At 42.3% G+C, this 22716-nt stretch overlaps 1 protein-coding gene across 1 annotated transcript; it reads right to left on the reverse strand.

The window, feature by feature from the left end:
- Nucleotides 1-40: 40 nt before the first annotated feature.
- LOC139282397 (AMP deaminase 2-like) lies at nt 41-22602 on the reverse strand. Its single transcript, XM_070902083.1, has 18 exons — nt 22149-22602; nt 7802-7932; nt 7434-7564; nt 6818-6886; nt 5485-5596; nt 5196-5382; nt 4020-4161; nt 3839-3928; nt 3615-3744; nt 3301-3495; nt 3084-3215; nt 2816-2979; nt 2204-2330; nt 1938-2101; nt 1709-1829; nt 817-990; nt 432-542; nt 41-256 (listed from the first exon to the last, which is right to left on the reverse strand). Exons 1-18 carry the CDS (start codon nt 22600-22602, stop codon nt 41-43), a joined length of 2850 nt encoding a protein of 949 aa, XP_070758184.1.
- Between the last annotated feature and the right edge of the window lie 114 nt (nt 22603-22716).

The raw sequence follows: 22716 nt of genomic DNA on the forward strand, positions 1-22716 counted from the left end.
GGTCGTGGGATCTACAGGAGGAGTCCTGGTGAGTGTGATTTCAGCGTTGTCCCGGGAGAGGGGCCATGGACAGAGAGTCCTCCTCATCAATAGTGTCCAGCTCTTCAGTGCGCACAGCGTGAGTGATGAGTTGAAGCTCCTCGGAGAGCGTCTCGCTGCGGTACGCCACGCGGATATCTGGGACGTTGGTACGCCGGATGTCGTTGCTCACAGGACCCTCCTTAGAGTAACTGGGGCCCAGCCAGTAGCTTTTGGCCTGGGATTAGGAGAAGCTACATGAGTGGGAAGCTCAGAAACACAGAAGGAAACACAATATCTGACACAAAAAAACCCCTCAGTAATAAACATAACTGTATTTACTGTATTTATTGTGGCCACAGTGTATGCCACCTGATTAAATACACAAAATGAGAAGATATAAACTAGTTTACCTTGTGTGAAAACCCACTCATGAGGACACTGTTTCTTGCCAGCTCACACATGTCACAGGAACTCAGTTTCCACACCTGAGTAGCAATGCTGTACTCCTCCATCAGAGGCTCCTGGGCCCAGACACACAGACACACAGACACACACACACACACAGACACACACACACACACACACACACACACACACACACACACACACACACACACACACACACACACACACACACACACACACACACACACACACACACACACACACACACACACACGAGAACACACACAAGAAAAATGTAATTTCCGCCTCATAACCTTTGATCATCTTTTCGCAGTTTGTATCTTAAATGTAGGCCATGTGTAGATTCAGACAAACGTCCTTCATACTGACCTTGGTGAAGTGGAACTGAAGAGGATCATCGGTGGACAGAGAGACCATGAGGCCTCTGGACAGGTACTCTGGCAGCGGGTTGCGATGGTAACTGAGGAACAGGCTGTTGTTACTCAGTGGTGACATGGCGATGCCAATTTGAGCCAGGTAGTAAAGATACTGCAGCACCGGGGCCTGATGGACATCAAATAGAGAGATGAAGACAGAGACAGAGGAAGCAGCAAATACAGCAGAAAGCCACAGTCCCATCTTTGTCTTAGACTTCTTAACAGCAGCAGCACATTGGCTGAACACAGCGGCAGGTTAAGACCACCTGTCACATCCGGCAGTATAACCAGATGCTTTTATGTTGTTTGGACATTTTAACAGATTTATTATGGAAACAGTTTTATGTTGTTTGTATCTATGATTTTATTTTGTAGGTATTTGTTTCCTGCCTTTTGGTAATCACTGTTAGTTGATTTGGATGAGAGCACTGTAATTTCTATGTTTTTACCGATGAACAAACTGAACCTTGAACCTGTTTGTAATTCCATCAGTGAAGGCCGAGGAGGACCCAATCATTTGTGTCTCTCTTTATGAATCCCAAAATATAAAACAGTCCAGTCTAATACAATTGTTATGGAGTTTAATTAATTGCTCTCCGACACCATCGCAACAAAATTAGAAAATTATACGTGTCAAAAAGTAGAATTTTTAATTCAGGTGCTCATGTTCTCCCTTCTCTCAACCGTCAAAACGCTTCAAGGTCTGCAAAAAGGGAACATTCAACAAACACTAAATCTTGTTGTCTGCGTTGTCACACAGTCAGCATTTATAAGAATAATGTTACTCCAACATGGTAAAACCAAATACTTCCACAGCAGTCTTTTGGAGTGTGCTCTGTCCTGACCTTCCTGAGCAGCAGCCCATGGGAGATGTTCTCCGATAACATGAAACCCGACACCAGGTGGTGGATCGGCCCCGCCTCCCCACAGTGAGGTCGCAGCACAAACGAATGAAAGCCTCGCCGCCTGTGTCAGACAAAAGCAACATTAAAACCTCACGGATTCTGTGTTCTTTTTGTGTTTACAACAAATAAAGGATTGTGTGTGTTATAAATGTGTCCAGCTGGCCCGTGCCTTCGCAGGTGGTTGAGCACCGTCATGTTGGCATAGGTGTAGTAGAGGTAGTAGGAGTAGGGGGGGTTGTCTTCTTCTGTCCAGTCGGCTGGCAGCGGACTGTCAAGATTGAAAATGTGGTGCTCAGGTTTCGACTCGTCGTCCACGCTGTCGAAGCCCACCACCTACCAACGCACATGCCACAAAAAAAACACAACAACAATCACTCAGTCTCTTTAAGTGTGAATCATCAGGACAGCCTGGATTTCCTGAGAAGTGAGACTTACATGCTCCAGGAAGAGGTGTAGCTCAGGATGACTGCGGGGGTTGATTGTGACTTCAAACAGAGGCATGAAGATATTCTCCAACATCTCCTGGAAATTAGCCAGCTGCTTCTTTGTGTGGTACACATCACTGGAGAGGTGGTGAATGAGCAGTGACACTTGTCGTTATCATAGAGATGATGATTTATTATTTATTATTAACTAATTATATATAAATGTAGGTTTCATCGTAGAGGCCACAAGCTATAATCCGTGTCTTCACTAGTTATAGTTGCTTGTTCTTTGCTTTTCTTGAGTAAAGTGGCACCAGGAAGGAAAGAGAGCTTGTCTTATTATACGAATCGATTCTCTCAGTAACACCGGGTTACAGGCTGGATGATATCTTCTTTTGCTAGCATCAGAAAAATCTATTCCTTTAGGTTCGTGCTCTTATTACTGACCAGTGACAACAGTATGGGACCTCCTATCTCACAACTGTTTTATCTGCTTCATATGCTTATGGAACAGATATACATTCTCAAACATGTGTTGCACAAACACTTGATGCACAGCTTGAAATTCTACACATCTCAACACCACAGCTTCAAGCTAAAGTTAAGTTGGGGGAGTACTTACAAAAGACGAGGCACCTGGATAAGCCAGCGCACGTTATCAGAGTACACTCGATGTTTAACGGCCCACTGAGCCAGCTTGTCCCATTCGTCTCGGGAGCGTCCATAAATGGACAGACGCAGCTCACAGTTCTGGTACTTACTCTCCTCCAAGTCATACATCACCTCCTGGACAAACAGTGACAGGAGGCATCGATGTATCAGTCTGTGTATGTATTGATAAATTGTTTGAATGAGGCACATATATACTTTACATGTGAAGGATTTCACACCTTGATTATGTGTGCAAAGTATTTTCCTTCAATGTGGTTGTCAGTCTTGATGAAGATCTCTCTGAGGATGGATTCTCCAATGGGGTTGTATTTGGCGTTGAACTTGTCAAACCGATGGAACGTGTTACGGTCCTGATAAGTAAACATAACCAGTCAAACCACATAATCTCTCAAAATGCTTTTAGTTAGATACTGTGTACTGCTGCTCGTTTCTCACCGCATGCATGTCGAGAGTGTCTACGCTCAGGTCAAAGGCCGTCAGGTTCATGTTCTCAAACACATCCTTGAGGGTCTGACCGTGGCCGCGCTCAATGTGAACGATCTCCCCGGGGTATTTCTTCATGGCTCTCTTGATGAATCGCAGCAGGTGCTTCTGATTCATACAGGATGATGCATGTATGTGCGTGTCCACCTGGAGTTAAGACAGAGCAGCATATATGAGAAGCAGATATGACAATGATATCAGCAATGAGGGTAAATCATTTGTTCCAATTTCTGTAGTTGTGGGAATGTTGTCCACTCGGCTCTTGCCTTTCGTATGTTGTAGAAGTCTCTGTGTGGAACTTTCTTCTGAGCTGCCAACTCCTTCATCTCATTCAGGAGGATGTGCATCTGGAATTTAGAGCTCAGGTACTGAAGGCGGCGGTAGCAGAAAGACTTCCTGTAGACACCATACAGGGGAAACTCACATAAAATAAACACTGAGCTATAAAACAATGACATCTGTAGAATGATGGTATCAATGAAACACTCACACTGGGCCGTTGATGATGAGGGCCATCATGACATTCATGTCTGCAATATACTCCTTCAGGTCAGGATAGGGCAGGTCCAGTTCTGTGCTTCTGAAAAAGGAGAACAGTATAAAAGTTATACAGAGTCACAAAAATAAATAAATAAAAAGTAACATGTCATCCTACAGGTACAAACGCATACTTGTCCATGTTGTTTTTCTTGGTGTAGACATGGACTACTCCTTCCACCATCTTGCAACCATATCCTGTGTCTGCTGGCATATTCTTGGGGTCCTGATTGTCATATGGGTGTGTCTCTGAAACAGGTGGGTGGACGGGGGCATCTGGGAAAAACAGGAAATTTATATTAATTAATTAAAATGATAAACAATGACTGCTCAGATGAAAGAGACAAAGTGTAGGAGTTTTAATTACATAGTGATGCTGTGTTCTTATTTGATCTAGATTTGAATTTGGCAATTTGGCTTTATAACAATACATAAAAAACAGCTGTTTCTCATACACTTTATTGTTAAGTGGTTTTGCCTACTAATTGGCATTTCCTTGTTGTCTCCATCAATATATTGTATATGCCCATGTATGTGTTGCCTGAAAGGCTCATCTTAAAGACTGTCAAGATTTTTCAAGCTTGAAAACACCCATTAGTTTTGGTATTGGAAATCCCCTTTGGAAAAAAGTCTGCGATGTTACTTTGGCCCTAATTATATCATGAGACAATCTTGCACAGAGCTGAAACACTTTGCTACTGTTGTAAATGAGTCCAATGGAAAGACGCTCAACTGTTTGGTTCTTAGGGGCAAATGCTGGATTTAGAGCTACAGCTAACGACTATCTTAATCATTGTCAACATTTCTGGCATTTTTAGTTGAAAAATGACTCAAACGATTAATCAATTATCAAAATAATTGCAGATTCATTTTTGTCAATTGACTAATCGAATGATCTCCTAATCTTTACAGCTCTAGCTGGATTTTGCCCCTGCCGCCTCTTGTATATGAACATCCCAGTGACACCTCATGCAGGCTGATGCAATCGTTCCTGGTATTCTGAGGTATAATATGAAGAGAAACAAGCCTCCCCTGCAGAACAGGGCCAGATGCGCTTGAAACACTTGCAGTCTCTCTTTTGGCAGGTATTCCCTGAACAAAATGGGAAGCCAGAGAAGAAGACAGTCTGACTAAAAGTTTTCTAGTTTCAAAGTATATAGGTCGGCCATAACTTCCTCCTCGTGGGGTACAACAGCCCTCTGACTCAGAAGACTGAAGAATGCAGTTCTGTCCTTTCTGATGTACACTTTCTAATTGCTATTTCTTCCCAACTGTATATAGCATATGTGTTTAGTGTGTGCATGTCATACCGGCATCTACGGGGGTCTCTGGTATATCCTCATAGACTCTCAGATCCAGAGGCTTCATCCCGAGCTCCTGCAGGGCGTGAGCTGTTGTCTTACAAAAATTCTGCATAGATCGATTTATGTACTTCTCCCGGATAAATAATGCCTTCACCACACACTTTGCAGCATCTACCAGGTCAGTGAAGGGCACCTGTGAAGATACCAATAGACAATAATGAACATGGGTGTGAATGTGGTGCTCTGAGTTTAACTTTAAATGCTGATGAAAACACATTTGAAAAAAGCTCCTCACCCCGCACTTTTCCTCTCCAGATATTGAGACCCGCTGGTACTCTCTCTCCATTGGCATTTGCCTCTCCCTAAAGGCATCATCAACAGTGTCCACACACTTCTCCTTCATTAACCTTAAAGGATACAGGAGAATTTAAAAAGAGAAAGGCAGGCAGAGGCAGGACAGATGAGGACACATGTGGATGTAAGCAGGAAGTGTGGCAGAAAAGTACATTAAGGAGAAGAGAATCCAGGTGTTATTGATTTTATAAAGTTGTAATGGCAGCATCAGAGATTAGTGCAGTTTATTGTTTGAAACAATGGTTTTGGTATTAGTATAAGTATTCAGACCCCTTCACTTTAATCAACACACAAAATTTAATTCAGAGCACATTCAACACATTCAGACCGTTATTCAGTAATTTGTAGAAACAAAGTCTCTCTTGGATATGGCAGCTTTGCACACATTAAGGTTGACAGTTTATATTCTGTCCTGCCGATCATTTGACAGATTGGATGCAGAACATTAGTGAACAGAAAGTCTCTCCTCAGGATCTCAGTGGTTCGGTTCTTGGGGTCTTAGTGAGCCAAACTTCTTACATCACAATGATGAAGCCTTTGAAAACCCTTTTCTTGATGGATGTCTAAAACACAGTTCTATCTCAGAAGTCTACAAATAATTCCTTGGACTTCACAGCTTAGTTTTTACACTGACAAACAGTGAACAGCTGAACAACAGTGAAGTGTGGAAACGTTGCAATCATCTCTAAAACTTCACTTTGCCTTTGTACTGGGGTTAAAAAAAAATACATTTATTTTAAATGAATTCAACAAAAAGTGAATAAGAATACTTTTCAACCCCTGCGAACACATAGTAAGGTAGTAAGGGTAGTAAGACGTCAGTGTATATTATAAACTTCAATGGTTAACCTACAGAGCTCTCCAATGACCAGAACTATAAGAATTTATCAGGGTTCACAGGAGGTTCAAGTTTCATTACCAAGAAAACACAGGAAGTCATGTCTCAGTTAAGGAGAGTTGTTTTTAGAGAGAGTAAAGAACAAAAGAACAAGGTATCCATTTGTACATCTATCAAGTCACCAGCAGGGGGAAGATGTGGTCCGTCTCAATATGTTGATAATCTCTGGACTGGTGTCAGTGCTTTTCTCCAAATAAATACTGTAGACTAAACATTGATAAGTATGTAGTATTGATAAATACTACAATATCCAGGTAAGTGTTTGTCATGCCAATTCAAGTACAAGCAAGCAAAATAGAGATGAACTGAAAGAAAATAAACAACCAAAGAGAAAATCACTACTCAAAACAATCATACTGAAGCAGAGCTCACTCACTCGAGGTCTGCAGCACTGTCGATTTTCATGAAGTCCTGTTTGGCGCGGAGCAAGATCTCTGGCTCAAGCCTTGGGGTGATATGCAGCGGCGCAGGATAGTGTGGGCAAGGCAGAAGGGGGTGGGGGGGCAGATGGGCATCACAGGTAGTGAGAAGAAATTTAGCACACAAAGGGAGAGAGACCAAATATACGCACAAGCACACACACATGAACACACACACACATACATACATATACACACAAAGCATATTAGGTATTAAGCGATCGAGCAGATTGACACAAACAGAAATATATCATCAGCTGGTACACCCTGATTGGTAAATTGGGGGCTTGTGGGGGTCGTGTCAGATAGCCAACCGAGACAAAGCCAACTCCCTTAAAAAAAGTTTGTGAAGAAGAAGATTGCGCACCAGGACAGGTGCAACTGCTGGCTAGCCCAGTTATCTGATTGTTGGGGTTAGTTAGCCAGTTGTTGGAAGCTGATTAGCGTATGTACATGGGTAAAAGCAAGACTGTGTGTAAAAGGTGGGGCCAGCAGAGAGCGGTGTCTGTTGGAGGTAATGTAAAGAGTTTATTTAACTGGCTTTGTGAGTGCGGTGTGTTTGCATTTGCTCACTTAATGTCCTGGCTGATTTGCCTCTCTAGGCGGTGCCGTCGCTCCTCCAGCTGTTCGATGGGGCTGTCCTCTGGGAACTCGTAAGGAGCGCTTCGCATCTCGCTCTCCGCCATGCTGCGTGTGAACAGCTCCTGGTGCGAACATAAGTTATACCACTTATGATGACAAAAAAACAGGAAAACAGGTCGATTTCCACGCACCTATGTGTACATGGCCAACTCTGTGGCTCGCACACAACCACCTGTTATATTTACCTTCATATAAAGCCAGAAAATGCTGTGATTCAAAATAAGAAGTTTAATGAACTTATGACATAGTTTCTAATGTTTTTGCACACCTTTAAGGCATTTCTCTTGATGAATGTTTACCTCAGCAATCTCTTTGTACTTTTCTTCCATGGATGTCCGCAGGTCGATTGGGTAGTGTGTGAGAGAAACAGGTGTCCCTGGAAGGGATCTCTGAGGCTTGAGAGGCTTGGGCCCAGATGCTCCACACAGGTCTGTGGGCAGGAAAAAGAGTTATAGTATGTGATAGAAACAAAATAATGATTAATTACAGAGGGGTTTGTTTAAGGTCCTGTGCCCAGGCAGAGGCGATGGATTACATTTAACAAGTAACAAACTGTTGTGATTGAATGCAATCACAACAACATCTACACGTGTGCCACCATGCAAACATAAAACAGCCATAAACCGACAAAAGGCTGAAAAGCCAGAGAGCAGAACAATTTTACATGTCTTTATTAAAGGAAAGAGTCTGCCTCAGTCATTTAAACTAGTTTTAACTTTTGTACATTGTTCTGTAATCTATGCACATTTTCTTTCAGCAAAGTAAAAATACTTTCACACGGTCTACTGAATAGTATATATTTTTAGTAGGTTCCATTTGGCCAGAGATGGTTACATGGTTTAGTTTTCTGCATGTGGAGCCACGCAACGCAATTATCTATCTGGAACTCTACCTCTCGTCATTTTAGTTGCATGGGAAAGATCACATTTAACAATGTTGTCATATTTTTCTTTTACTTATGAATATCACACAGATGCAATATACATAATACATTGTATTATACAAAGAACTGTTGGATTGATAAGGACTGTAGTTTACAATGTAAATGTTTACTATTGAAACAGATCTGACAGTAAAGGATTTACAATCCAGAAGACGTCTATCCAAACACACATACAACACGTTGTCTTTACTGCATACAACATGTGTTGTATGTGTTGAACACATGGACCATCTGGGTGCTTTGCAGGCTCACAGCTAATTCAATAGCAATGATGTCAGTCTCTCTACAATTGTTCATCATTTCACAGTCTGTTGTAAACAGAGGCAGACAAATATGTACCAACAGACAACGCTAACTCGTACCACCACAGACAAAAATAGAAAATAATTTACATTTGGTTTACCAGAGATTGCAGCGTGTGGGGGTTTGGGTGTGGAAAACTATGATTTTAGCAACCACACATTTGGCTCCAACTATGTGTACACTACAGACTCATGTGATCCGTGAAACTACATACTACAGTACACATTCACTTAATTAAAAACTACAGACTTTGGACAAACAGCTAATTACTGCTCTTACCACTTCATCTTATGTGAAACTAGAAAATCAGTCAACTAAAAACTTCCGGCAGTTTCAGATGTTACTGTAACACATAACTGATCTCACAGGAGAAAAACAGCGCTCTCCAGATTGAGCAATCTCTGGCAGAGAACTTCCTTTGTTCCCTTCCTTCAGCTACATGAACACACTGGCCCATTTTCCTTGTGTCTCCACACTGAGGACATCAAACACAAAGACATCAGTTGACTCTGGTGACAGTGGCTCTGGCTGCAATCTGTAACAGCATGAAAATCTCGTAATGTGTCCAAGAACAGAGGCAGGCTTAAGGACAGACAGCTGTACCAGCAGATACTGTGTCGCTTCAACCACACACGGGCATGCACACACTTGGAGAATTACCCTAACTCACATGTACTCACTGACACGTGCGCACACACACACACCTGGGAATGACATAGAGGGGTCTTCCCCTCTCTAGACCTGCTGGAAACAGATGACGCCAGCTCCACTCCAGGCTAAATCAAACACAACAGAGGAGAACTACCAAAAAGACAAAGTACATTTGTCTCCAAAGACTGAGGTACATTGAGGAACATCACATTTACTGATTCTTATGTACTTTCTAAAGACAGACACAAACTTAAGTTAAAGAGAACCATCATTTAAAGAGTACCATAGTTATGTGCACACACAGTAATTCACTCACTCATAATAAGTCTATGGCTTTGGGAGTAGTGTGTTCACTCTCCTCTATAATTGGTGCCATTATTGGTGCTGTGTCTCGCCCGAAACAATTAGTCTCTGCCATCTGCTGTCTGCCTCCGATGCTGTGGAGTTAGGAATGAACAGAGGGTAACTCTCCACAGTATACTAACACTGGCATGACACCGCAAAACATTTCAATATTGCACTTCGAAGTTTTAAAGGATGCGAGTTACAGCTGCTGACAATCATATGCTCGAGGACATAAAAATAGTGCTTAGACGTACAGGCATGTCGTTACAGACCAACCAACAGTGGATTTTTTCAGGCAGATATATGCGAGTTTTGATAAATTCTGACTTAAACACATAACATAAATAAAGTTTTTGATAAGGTAAATTGTAATTGTAAGTACTGAGTGGACTTGTCAGTGTTCTCTGGTGGACAACCTACACACGTGTGTGGATATAAGGACCTGTCCATTTTCACATGGACAAACAGATGGCTTTAAGTATACAGACACACAGACGCAAACAGAGTCAACCCCAGTATAGTATCCATGTAATCCCCCGGCCTTTCCACCACAGATGACTCTTAATCCAGCACCCCCTACTCTATTTATCTCAGTGACATCATGGTAGTAGTGAGCACAAACCTTCTACACAGATTTATACAAGTAAACACAACAAAACTGGGAGAAATACAAAGTAAAAAACCTCTCTGGGAGGTTTTGGCTCATATTCTGCTCTGCACTGCGATACCTCTTTCAAAAAACACCCGACTGACATGCAAGGACAACAACAACAGAGGCCCTAGAAAGTTTATGAAGGGAAACTTCAAGACTTGAATTAGTCATAAAGGCCTGCATGATTCATTCAGTTCATTTAAAAGAAAATCTGTCCAAATAGCAACTAGACTGGTAAATTAAAACAACTGTTCATCTCTCTTGACCATGTTAAATCTATATTTTTTTAACAATAAAGATATTATCTGAGGCATGATGGAGTCCAACCATATAAAGCACTTTAGACTGTAGACTGTGGGCTTGTCCTTTTTTTGGGAAGTATTTCTATGAAGCCATGACATAAGCACCTTTGTTTTTTTGTTTCAAACCACTGTGCAGATCCAGATTGCATGAGGATGTGTTTGGGCACACAGGCTGGCCAACAAACTTCTCCTCTAGTCTCACCACAAACATGATGTTTACTGAGCGACGGTGCCTAATCTATTTTAGACTGAAATGCTTCAACCCTTCTACCTTTATGTAGCCACTGTGAGTTAATTCCTTAAACCAGTGAGTAATATTGACAAAAGCTCTCCATCTTAGCTTTCTCTCTCATCCCTGGGACCTGAGTCTGCACACAACCCACACACACTACCCACCGGTTCTTTTAAACCCTACTAGAGAGGCAGTCATCGAGAATCTGTGGAGCTGCCTCTGCTCTATAAAGAATCAATACAATCCTTCCAGCCTGTCTCGTCCTCCTCGTCCCTCGGGCCAAAAGTAGCAGCAGACTAGTTTTTAGTTGTTTAGTTGGCAGTGCCAGTCTAGTTCATGTACTGAAGTAGTCAAACAAAACCTTGTACAGTGTGTCCATGGAAATATTCAGTGAGCAGAACAATCTATATCAATTTTCCAACTTTTATTCTATGTAACATGCTGTAAACAAAACAACTTTGTATGCAACAAACTTCATGTCTCATAAGCCCCACATTGTTACCAAAACGTCCCCATCAGGCCTATAGGCTGAGTAATTTACTGTGATGGTGAACAATAAGATATCCAGAGAATCTAGAGAGTTTAGCTGCCGCTGTAGAGGTGAGCAGCAGTTATCTCCCCAGTTTAATTTCTACATTTGTTCTATCCTTCTCTGTAATTGATGAGCATATCTTGTGATGAGTGTATTCTTACTGATTAAATCACCAAATTATCAGCTGTGTGACATTGTGCTGAAAACAGACCGTGTTGTTGGACCACTGTTCTCAGTACAATGTCACAATAACAACACCCAAGGTAAATGGCAGTTTGGTGACTACATCTGGCCTTGTGCTGCCTCATCTGCATGGATTTCAAACGTGCGTACACAAATACCAAAAGAACAGGAAGAGTGCATCTTTAAGTCAAGAAAATGCCAACATGCCACACCATGACACTAGAGCCAATAACATTTCAACCAGTTCATGTCTCAAAGAAATAATGAGAAAAATACACTTTTATTATAAATCTTCTTACTTGTAACCTCACAATGCCAGTCTGCAATTTCCATTTGTCATTGTGGTCTGGCAATGCTCAAACAAGCACTTGCGTGAGTTTCAGTTCGGTACACGATGTACACTAAAAAACCACAACGGTTCAAGCATCTGCCTATCCCTATGTGACAATTGACTATAGCTGCAGGGAGAAATTTACTATGGTGCTGAGCAAACAATGCTTGTTTCTTCTCTTTCTTGTTTACCTATTTTTAAGTTAGACACACCCTGACATAACTCCATGAATTCAGGAGTGTGTCTAGCACGGCCTGTCTAATTGCAGCAACCTGGCCACAATCCCAGTCTCTTTTGAAATATGCGTGATGAAGTTTGACTGCATTCATAGAGGTATCAGACCCTTTGATTTATAGTAAATATGTCGTCTTCTTCCCCGCAGCGAGAGGCAGCCAAGTGCCCACATGACCGTCTGCCCAAGAGCAAAATGTAGGCGTGGGGTCCAAGCTGACCAAGAGCCAAATAATATAATATATAATAATAATAATCATCTTCAATGCTTGGATTAAATGAACAAGTAAAGTATGACCAGAGGTACAGCAATACAGTTGATCATTATCACATTAATAGAAACAATGTTTTCTGAAATCAATGTATAACAATATGGCAAATGTATTCAAAATCACATAACATAATCAAGCTGATGTTCAAATTGTGTTCCACTTTAACACTTTACATGACACCAGACTTCATACATGTCAAAAGAAAAGCGTCTTAACTACAGAGTTCTCTATATTATTGACTTTGACCGTAGAAATTTGTAAAACAACAACATAATGATCGTGTCATCACAACATGATTCTGCTAAAAGTCAAGAAACGATAATATTGAAATATGGCCCAGCCCTACTTACTGTTCCACAGCTGACCATATGTTTGTACATGTATTATTCAGACATGTAAACTCCAACACAATCAGCTTCAAACCATCATCAAAGCGGGGGAGAATAATTATTGAGACAAATCAATTAAATGAAGGCTGCCTACTTACGTTTGTAGTGATATTACATTGGACTTATGCAAACACAAGAGAGACTGTTGTCTGTTCCAAAGCTAAAAGTCATGTCATGCCAGGGATGTCACGCAGCAGCAATGCATGATGGGCATCTTAGAATGAGAGAAGCTGTTGATGGCATTAAAACTATGCATCTGTGTGTGTGTGTGTGTGTGTGTGTGTGTGTGTGTGTGTGTGTGTGTGTGTGTGTGTGACGAGTCCCATAATAATGTGGTTTACTTTTTGGTCTGCTGCGATTGTGGCTCCAGTGTTAAGAAACATTTGTTTTTCTTTACAGATTTCACTTTATTCCCTGAGAGGGAGAGTGATGACACACTTCAGATGTTCCTTAGCAACTACAGATGAGAATAAACCTCCACTTCGGGTCTTGGTCTCGAAAATATATTATCAGTACTCAGCAGGCTGGGTGCAAGGGAACAAACGAACGTGGGTGATGAAATTTGCCAGCTAAAAACTACTGCCTGCAAATTCACTTTGTAAACAGTTGGGGCATCATTTTCTTTAAAAAAAAAAAATGTATGACAGCCTGCTGGAGAGACAAAAATACATTTCAATGCTTGCATCTCAGTATTCTCAGTACTGTAAGAGACATTTACCTTTACTGCTACCCCGCAGCTTTCTATACCATAAGCAGCCTTTAAGAGGAGGCAGATAGGTCACATACACCAACACACAAAACAGATGTCAGCTGTTCTCACAAAAACACTTCACATCAGGAAGGTCGACGTGTTCAGGTGGACTCTGAACTGAGACCCCAGCAGTTTACAGTATGTCTGCTCACACAAACTGCCTGAGGAGCACAGCGTTAATGAAGATGCAATTCAGAATTCAGAGACACTTATTTTCTTCCAGCTACAGTGGCACCTTTTCAGCAGTTGAAACTCTGCTGCAACCGCCTTTCTGATTTACTGCACACTCTTGTAGAACGCGTGCCCTACACTGTGTATGTTTTTGTTTTCGTCAGCACACTCATGAGAATCTCAGTGATTAATCCACTGGGCAATATCCCTGTATCATACAGGATTGTAGCAAACAGCAGGAGGGACTAGATGCCCCAAATGTTCACTCACTGCAACAGCCAGACTCTGCAAAAAAACAAACTATGGAACTATGGAGCTTTCAAAATGTGAGCAGACAAAATGCATGACGTATTTTTCACTCCCATCTGCTTCTGCTTCTCCATAAAGAATCCCCCCTCCTCATTTCTATATTTCCTCCCACTGTCTTCTGCATCCTGTCAGCTTATTCCAGCACACAGCAACTGTGTTTACTAGCACCTCATCTGTCACTACGAGCTTGCTTGTGCAGTATTTTTGGAGTGATAAGTACAATGCGTCACACAGAACTGCTGAAACTTGGAGTAACACATTATTCACATACATAGGCTGTACAGTGTATGGTACTGTTCATCATCAGTAAAGCAACAAAGGTTACAGTACCTCTATCTCCCTGTCTTGTCTTGTTCTCACAGTCTCCGTTACGGTCGCAGTGGCCTTGTCTGAGCTCTTGCGGGATGCTGGGACATGTAACTAGGCCTGGGACGGCCGATGTACCCTCCCCCGCTGGCACAGTGGAGGAGAGGGAATGACAGCGAAGAGAGAGGAGAGAGACAGGATACGCTCTCTCTGCTAAACACAAGCTGCTCTAACACAAGGATCACATAATACCCCCCCCCCTCTTTTTCTCTTTTCTTTGCTTCTCCTGTTGTAACTGTCACCACCTCCAGTGTGCTGGTGAAGCAGTTTTTTTCCCTCTTTCCTCCGATTCTCTCTCTCTCTCTTTCTGCCTCTGTGTCTCAGCTGCTTCCTGGATTACACCGGTTTTCAATGCATGAACAGCACAGCCTTAAATACTGGGTTGGAACATACCACGTGGCAAAACAGGGGAGGGACCAGGGTGAACCACTTCAGAATCTATTGTGCTGTAAAATGGAGGAGGCCCTGCAGCTCTGGCCACTCCCCCTTCTTCTCTACCTCCCACCCCTTATTCATGAACCGCACTTCTTCTATCATCTCATGACTGCAAACCTTGTTTGTATGAATACCAGTATTCAAAAACTATTATTATATGTCCATTACAGACACATTTTAATGCACATAGATTCAAAATTAAACATTGTAGCACTGTAATATGGTCCTTGGCTTGTTGTTTTTCTCTGTGAGTTGTTCCTATTTATGAATTTGGTCTGTTTTAATTGGCTTATTGCAGTGACATAATGTTTGACTGATACTACATGTTAGTCTCTCTTCTGACATTTTTTTAATTCTGTGTTAATGCGTCTGTTTTATCCATGCTGCGAACAAAAACAAACTTTTTTTCAAGTTTTTAATCATTTTCATGTGATTGTCGGATGTTATATTATAATATTATTATTATTATAATAATTATATTAATATTGTGTGAAGTTAGCTCATTTGAATACTGCATGCCACGTTACTTTCTCCACTGATCACATGATGCCAAGGGAGACTATTTCCTTCCCCTCTCACATGACTGCTGCACGGTACAAGGACGGCCTGTTTTGCTGTATTTAACAGTGTACAAGAAATCTGCTCAGCCTCTATTTAAAGTTCCAGTTTTAGTAATTTTTCAAAGTAACACTCAGAGCAAAGACCATCATGGAATTTTCCAGATGACGGTCAAACAAATATAGGCACACAGAGACACACACAGCACGAAAGACACACAAAAGGCAGACAGACACAAACCAAACCAGGTACTGAATTCTGGACAGATCCTTATTTTTGAGCAATACCATCACAAACAAACGACCCAGCTGCAGCTAAAGTCAAGCCAACAACATACAGCACACACACCAGAGTCAGAGGAAACGAAGGCAATGTTGCTCTACTCGTCTCACTCATGAGTGAGAGTTAGTTGTTCATCTTTCTTGTTACTGTAACTAAATACTGGGTACCGGTTTGACAGGCGGAGAGCTACATGGACTAAGCCTTTAGGCTACTACAAGAGAATGCCTAGTGGTTATGTTGAATCTGAGAACATATGGGCATTACACACTGAGGAATTCCTCTCTCCAAAGTTGCATGATTGATGAAGTTGTGGTAAGGAATGAGATGAACTCATGAACTGTGCGGTGCTAGTAAGCTGCATACCTAGTTACCTCCAAACCCTATCTTATTACATTTCACTGTGATTGTACCTTATGATTACATGTGACAAATAAACTTGATTGATATCATAGATAACCACAATCAACACCCACAGTGACCTAGAAACACAATACTTTCATTGCTCTGGATTTTGGAGAGTGCAAAGCTTAAAGATGTTTGGGAGATATAGCGCTGTGGAAAGGAAGAATAACTAACCTAGGACAGTTTTGTGAGAAATGATGTGTCCACGTTTTGTCCTATTTTGATCATATCGCAGGGTGTGCAGTTTTTTAGACAGCAAGTCAATAAACAGAGGCTGTTTCTGAAACCCACAGCCAGCTCCAGCATCTAAACAGGCTATAAAGTGATGTTTCTGATATAATAATGATCATTTGATTTTGTCTGTGCAGATTTGTAACCAACTTCCTATTCATTAAAACACATTACAGGAAAATAACGTCTCTCTGGACATAATCTTGTATTTTTAGAGTAGGTTGCCTAAACTAGAGGACAGTAAACAATATCACCATTGGTGCAAAGTACAACTGCATCATATATTAAGTTCATTTGCAAGTGACAATTGCTTTTAACAGGGGAAGGAACTGTGACTACATCCCAATTGATTGGTGCGGCCATGATTAAATTTCCTCTAAAAGGGATGTATCTCAAATTCATCCACTTATTTAGAAGCCTATAGAGGAGCCTTTATATGAAGAAAGTTACAAAGAGGTGTTTAAGAGGGTTTAGGTAATATTGGCAGTTAATTTCTACAGATGAGTTCTACTGTCACTTCTATGTGGGAAGTTACAGCCACCTGAAGTGTAGAAGATTTGATGTGACCTACAACTTATTCTATAGTGCTTGAGGGGATTTCTCATGAATTATATTTCTGCAAACTAAATTCTTCTCTTTGACTTTCTGTTCTGAGCCTAAAGATTGAAATGGCATCCCGAGGGTAAATGATGTGCAGTGCCATTGATGACTTTACTTACTTACAACAATAAAATCAGAGCAAACTGAGAGGTTTGCTGCCAAAATCCAGCAACAGGCCGGTGTGAATTTCCATTTCCTTTACAATGTACATGTCTACTTTTTTCTTTAAATCACATTTCTCAATTTCTCATTTCTCTCTTTTTCAACCAGAGCTTGACCTTCTCTGCTATTACCTCTGTTGTGTTCCAACACATATTTTTCCCAAGAGACTAATCAACAGCACAGGGGAGTAGCTGTGCACTGGTTTTCACTCCCTTTCTCCCAGAGGAACACAAGAGCTGGCATTATTGTTGTCAAGCAAACCTAATCTCTGACCCTGCACAACAATTCCCATGTGAATAAAAGGACAAACATTCCAGTGAAATACTCAACTGGCGTCTCGGCATTCAGACCGATGCTGTGTATCTCTCTTCTTGTGTGCATCAGGAAAATTCTCAAAACAATAAATCCTCCCTGCATCCTCATACATGTACACAGCCAGTGCATATACACACCGACAGTCACACAGAAACAGACACACACTTTCACACTCCCCCCTCCAACCCTCTGTGATTATCCAGAGCCTTGTCCGGTCACCAAACCTCTTGCCACCTCTGTCTGAGCAGCTCTCACCATATCTGAATATAGCAAAGAGGAGCACTGTGTCACTTGACACTGTCAACATGTAGCACACTGTACTCAGCACTGCCTGGACATTGAGAGGTTAACATCCCATTCCTGAGACCAGAGGTGAGTCTGCGATCAAAGACGGAGGCAATAACAAGAGTGTTGCTTCACTGAGATGGTGGGAAGTGAGGAGGCCTCTGATAATACATGTCCTGTTTCTATGAACTTCGATACAGACTAACATGCGCGCGCGCGCACACACACACACACACACACACACACACACACACACACACATTGTTTAGTCTATGCAAAACTCAAAGATATTAAATTTACAATGATACTAAACTGGATACACACAGGAATGCGGAAATGCGAACACAATGTCAGGAAGAATTATCAGCGGTTATCAAAACTGAGCAACTGTGGAGTATGAACTGGGAGGTCATTAGGTGAACAGGGGAGTGGTGGGAGAGTGATTCACAGACTCATTGAGGTCACAGGACAATAAAAGGCCAGTCAGGGACCAAACAGCTGGTTCATCTGTGATCGAATGCGGACGATTAAATGAAAACAGACCTTCATTAGGAGCCATGCTGAGAGCAGAGACAGACCTAAGCAGCATGCTTAACTGTACCTCAGCGATGAAATACAACCCAACATAACCATGAGTATGAGGGTTGTCTGTCAGCCTGCAAATCACTCCTGTGAGACATGGTGTGTCCAATGGCATCATGTTGAGTCTGGCTAAGTGTTTATGTTGTGGTGATGACTAAAAAGACAGATATTGTGGCTCTGCTGGTTCTCTACTCGCCTCCAGCAACAACAGGCCCACCTGTTGGGTGTTACAGCTTTCAAGGCCTTGGTTACTGGTTCTCCAAAATCCCTTTTCCAGAACACTTCCTATGCTACATGGGAAGCAACTGAGCTATTCATAGCAGAAGAAAGCCCTGGAATTTTCCACCCAAACACAGAGCAAACAGCTCCTCACTCACGTCCAACTGCAGAACCGCCAAAGACCCGAGACACTGACAACCAGCCACTTGTTTCAAACTGATGGTCTGACTTCACAAAACACTTTTGTGCCAGAGGCGCCCTCTAGTGGTGAGATGGAAAAGTGCAGAACTGTGCTTATTAAATGTGCCACTGAAATGTAGTGTACACAAATCAGCTCACAGAAAAGGCTCTATATTTTCCCTCATTTTTTTCCAATACAAATTCCCCATATACTCTGGCCTAATTGGATACACAATTTAAGGACTGTGTTGTAATATGTAAGTCATTATCACCATACCTGTTTAGTTGCTCTTAGTCCCAAATGTGTCTTCCCAGGTTCCCTCAATGCACTAAATTTTACATTTGAACAATATTAATAATATGGTTCAACTGCAAAGTTGCACTGAGGTTCTGCTTTGTCTGAAAATCCACTGACACCTTTTCACCAGGAGTAGGTAATATATACAATATGTTGTTACACCAACAACCACAACTGTGAGGTTATGGGGCTCAGGGCAGGGACTCCCAGTGTTAGCATGTCACATGTTTCTACTGCGGGGCCAGGGGGTGGGGGTGGAGTGAGGTGGGCGGGCACGGGGTTTGCCGGTTGTGCAGGTTAAAGTCCACGGTGCAAAAACGTGTGGATGTGCTAATGATTCAGTAAGGAGTACGCTTCAGAACAGAGCTCACATGACTTGGCAAGTCCTAAGATACAGAGTACACATGAATTCAAGAGAGAAGCCCACAAGAGACATGTGATGACAGGAACAGTGTGATAACAACAGTCAGATTAATGATGAACCAGAGCAGGGGGGAGGCTGGAGTGGAGGAGGGAGTACAGTAACCAGTCAACTGCAGCATGGAGTAGGAAGCATACAGATTAATGTGGAGCTCATCGTTTATACAAACTGCGCCCCAATATGCTTATGTCAGTGTCAAATTGTAATTGTATCCAAAAACGTGCCAGAGACTCTATACTCTCTGTACATTATCCAGTACCATACAGAGCACAGAAATCCACAGTGGGAAATAATGAGGCAGGGGTCACAGTACTAGAGTGCAAATGTTATTGAGTTGACAACCCGACTGGAAAGGAACAAAGAAAATCTATTGCAACAAAATCATCTGACAAGCTAGACTAAAAGACGGCCTACAGATAAAAGGTACACAAGGTAGTGTCAAGTTAGAGGCCAGGAAGTTAGTGAAGATCAAGGTAAGAGCTTCTGTATCAGATCAGATCACAACAGAAAGCGCAGCAGTGATTCATGCCAGAGAGAGGAATCCCCTCCACCTCTCTGGCAGATCATTTAACAGCCTCTATATATCACGTCATATAGCTTCGGCTGCAGAGCCTGGACATTACATATTCTGCTTCAAGTGATGCAATGAAGGTCCAGTGGGAGAGAGCAGCCTGCAGGCAGAGACAGAGTTCCTGCAGATGAGAAAACTGACTGAGTGATCAATGTTTCCACCAGCAAATCAACACCAACACTTACATAAGAGAGCTGTTTCAAATGTGCAGGAGTGCTGGAGACGATAATTTATTTTGAAAAGTGAATTCTTGAAAGGAAAGATGCCATGGAGCAGAGCTATTTCTGGTGTTGCTACAAGATGTAACACAGGAAATATTGAACGCTTCAGTTGATGACGTGGATAAAACGCCAGCTGCTCAAGCTGCAGCCAAAGTAGATTCTTCTACAGCAGCAATTTGGCATCGAGAACGCTAACAGACTGGTGTGGTCAGATGAAGTACTATAATGGGTGGCCTACAACGGACTGGGAGTGCAGAGGGCTCAGCCAAGCGGCTAATTGAGAGGACTTAAATGACTGCATGGATGGAGAGACCTCTAAGTTATTTATTACTGCAGCAAAGACAGGCTTCCTCAGCAAATACAGTACAGTGTGTGTCAACCTGAGTTACTGCTTGGGATCTGCTGCGGCATCCCTCCACACGCTCAACATTTGTGCTGTGCTATGGCACACTGAAGAAGTAGCTTCAAATTAACATCAATATCAACATTTAATTGCTTCACAGATAAATTCCTGGTCTAGTTTCTCCCCACAGAGACCAGTTAGCATCAACTTCAAAGGTAATCACGATCATTTACGATCACTGTATCACATCACACTGAATTGACACAAGTGTAACAGTAATTAATACACCACCATACACCTAACTAACAACAGTTATACATTTATGTCAAGTAGCTAAACCCAAACAATCTAAAAGGAATGAACATTGTTGAAATTCTAATTTTGATTCAAAAGTCTAAAAGGTCACTGTCACTAAAGCAAGCTCAAAATATACTCCATGAGACTTAATCAAAGTTCATTATAGTTATCACATCTGGGATACTGAAGGAGGAATCTAACTGAAACATACAGGGAGGATAAAACACAGTAATCTTTAGCTGTACTCACAAAAAATATAAATTACATAATGAGGTTTCTTTTTCTCCACATGGTCACTGCATATTCCCCTACACAGTTTTGGGAGGGTGTTGTTGTCATGATGAGAGAGGCAAAGCTGCAAGATAAAACGATCCCACGGCTCTGTCTAACCCAAGGTGATGAGATAAGGAGAAGCCATAGTCAGTAGACCCATGATAAACTGGTGTTGCTACAAGGGGAGAGGGCAAAGGGGCCTTCTTCAGGGTGCATATCTATTTGGGCGGGCAACCCACATAACAGTTATATAAGGGAAACACTCTCAAAAGGCGGTTCATATAGTATAAGAGTGTGTTGTTTCATCAGCATGTGCAGTATGACAATAAAATCACTCAGATCCATATTTTAAGTGTTTCAGTTTGGCTGCATTATAATGTATTTATTCTATTCATTAACTTATTAACTGCAGTGGTACTAAATAGCAAATTTCTGACTTAGAGTGTCAGTTACTGAGTATATTGTTTTGTTTAGAGCCGACAATATTTGTTGATTAATTGATAAAACGCCCAACATTTCTTGATTCACGCCTCACCAGCAACAGGGTTTGCCCTGAAAGCATGCAATGTGCTTTTGTCCACAATTTCTGTCATTTCATACACTAAACAATTAACTGATTATTAAAACGATAGCAATTATAAATAGATGAACTCAGTCGCAGCCCTATTGTAGATAAAATATTCTTTGTAGCAAACTGAGAGCCACACAAAGCAGCATGCATGCTGAATGTTAAATATATATATATATATAACATCAGTCAAAGCTTCAAAACAAATTCCACCAACGTCTCAACAACAGATACAAAACAAAACTGAGCAAAAAACTGGAGTCGCAGCGGCCCCCCATCTCTGTAAACTCACTTCCTTCCCTTAGTGCTCCTGGTGAGCAACGTGGATTGTTAAATGCCACTGCACAAGCATCTGTGCACATTCATGTAGCAGCTGAGAGTTCTCTCATTCTTTCTATGGGACCCTCCCCACCCCACCCCCACCCCTAACCCACACTCACCAGGACTGGTGGTGCTCTGCAGGCTCCCCCTCTTGCGAAACGGGGATTTAGGTTTTGGCTTCCCTTGTCCATCGTTGCTGGAGGAAGAGGAGGAGGAGGAAGAAGATGACATCTTGCCGCCTGAGCTCCTGTTACTACTGGAGCAGAGTGAGTCACAGCTGCGCAGTGGCCAGCAGAGGGAGAGAGGAGCAGTAGCTCTAGTGCTGGAGCTCTGTCTCATGGTGGGGCAGTGGGGCGGCAGGACCCATACCCGACTGGGAGAAGCTCCTCTGCAGAGTTGGCTCCTCCTCCCAGCCCGCAGCAGGTCAGCAGGCACGCTGCACAACGACGAGCTGAAAGGCAGCCCAAGGCTTCCCCAGCTCCTGCTGGGGGCCATCCTCCTTGGTTGCCCTAGCAACCAGGGAATGAGCTTCCTGTAGCCAATGCAGGGGAGAACGGCCACAGAGGAGGGCATTGCAGATCAAAGTGTGTAGCTAGCATGACAGCCAGCAAGCCTGGAGACCGACTACACCACGCCAGCTGAGCGCCAAGGTGAGTGAAGGACAGCAGTTTTTCCACTCATCTAAAA

The sequence above is a fragment of the Enoplosus armatus genome, chromosome 3, assembly GCF_043641665.1.
Source record: "Enoplosus armatus isolate fEnoArm2 chromosome 3, fEnoArm2.hap1, whole genome shotgun sequence".
NCBI lineage: Eukaryota > Metazoa > Chordata > Actinopteri > Centrarchiformes > Enoplosidae > Enoplosus > Enoplosus armatus.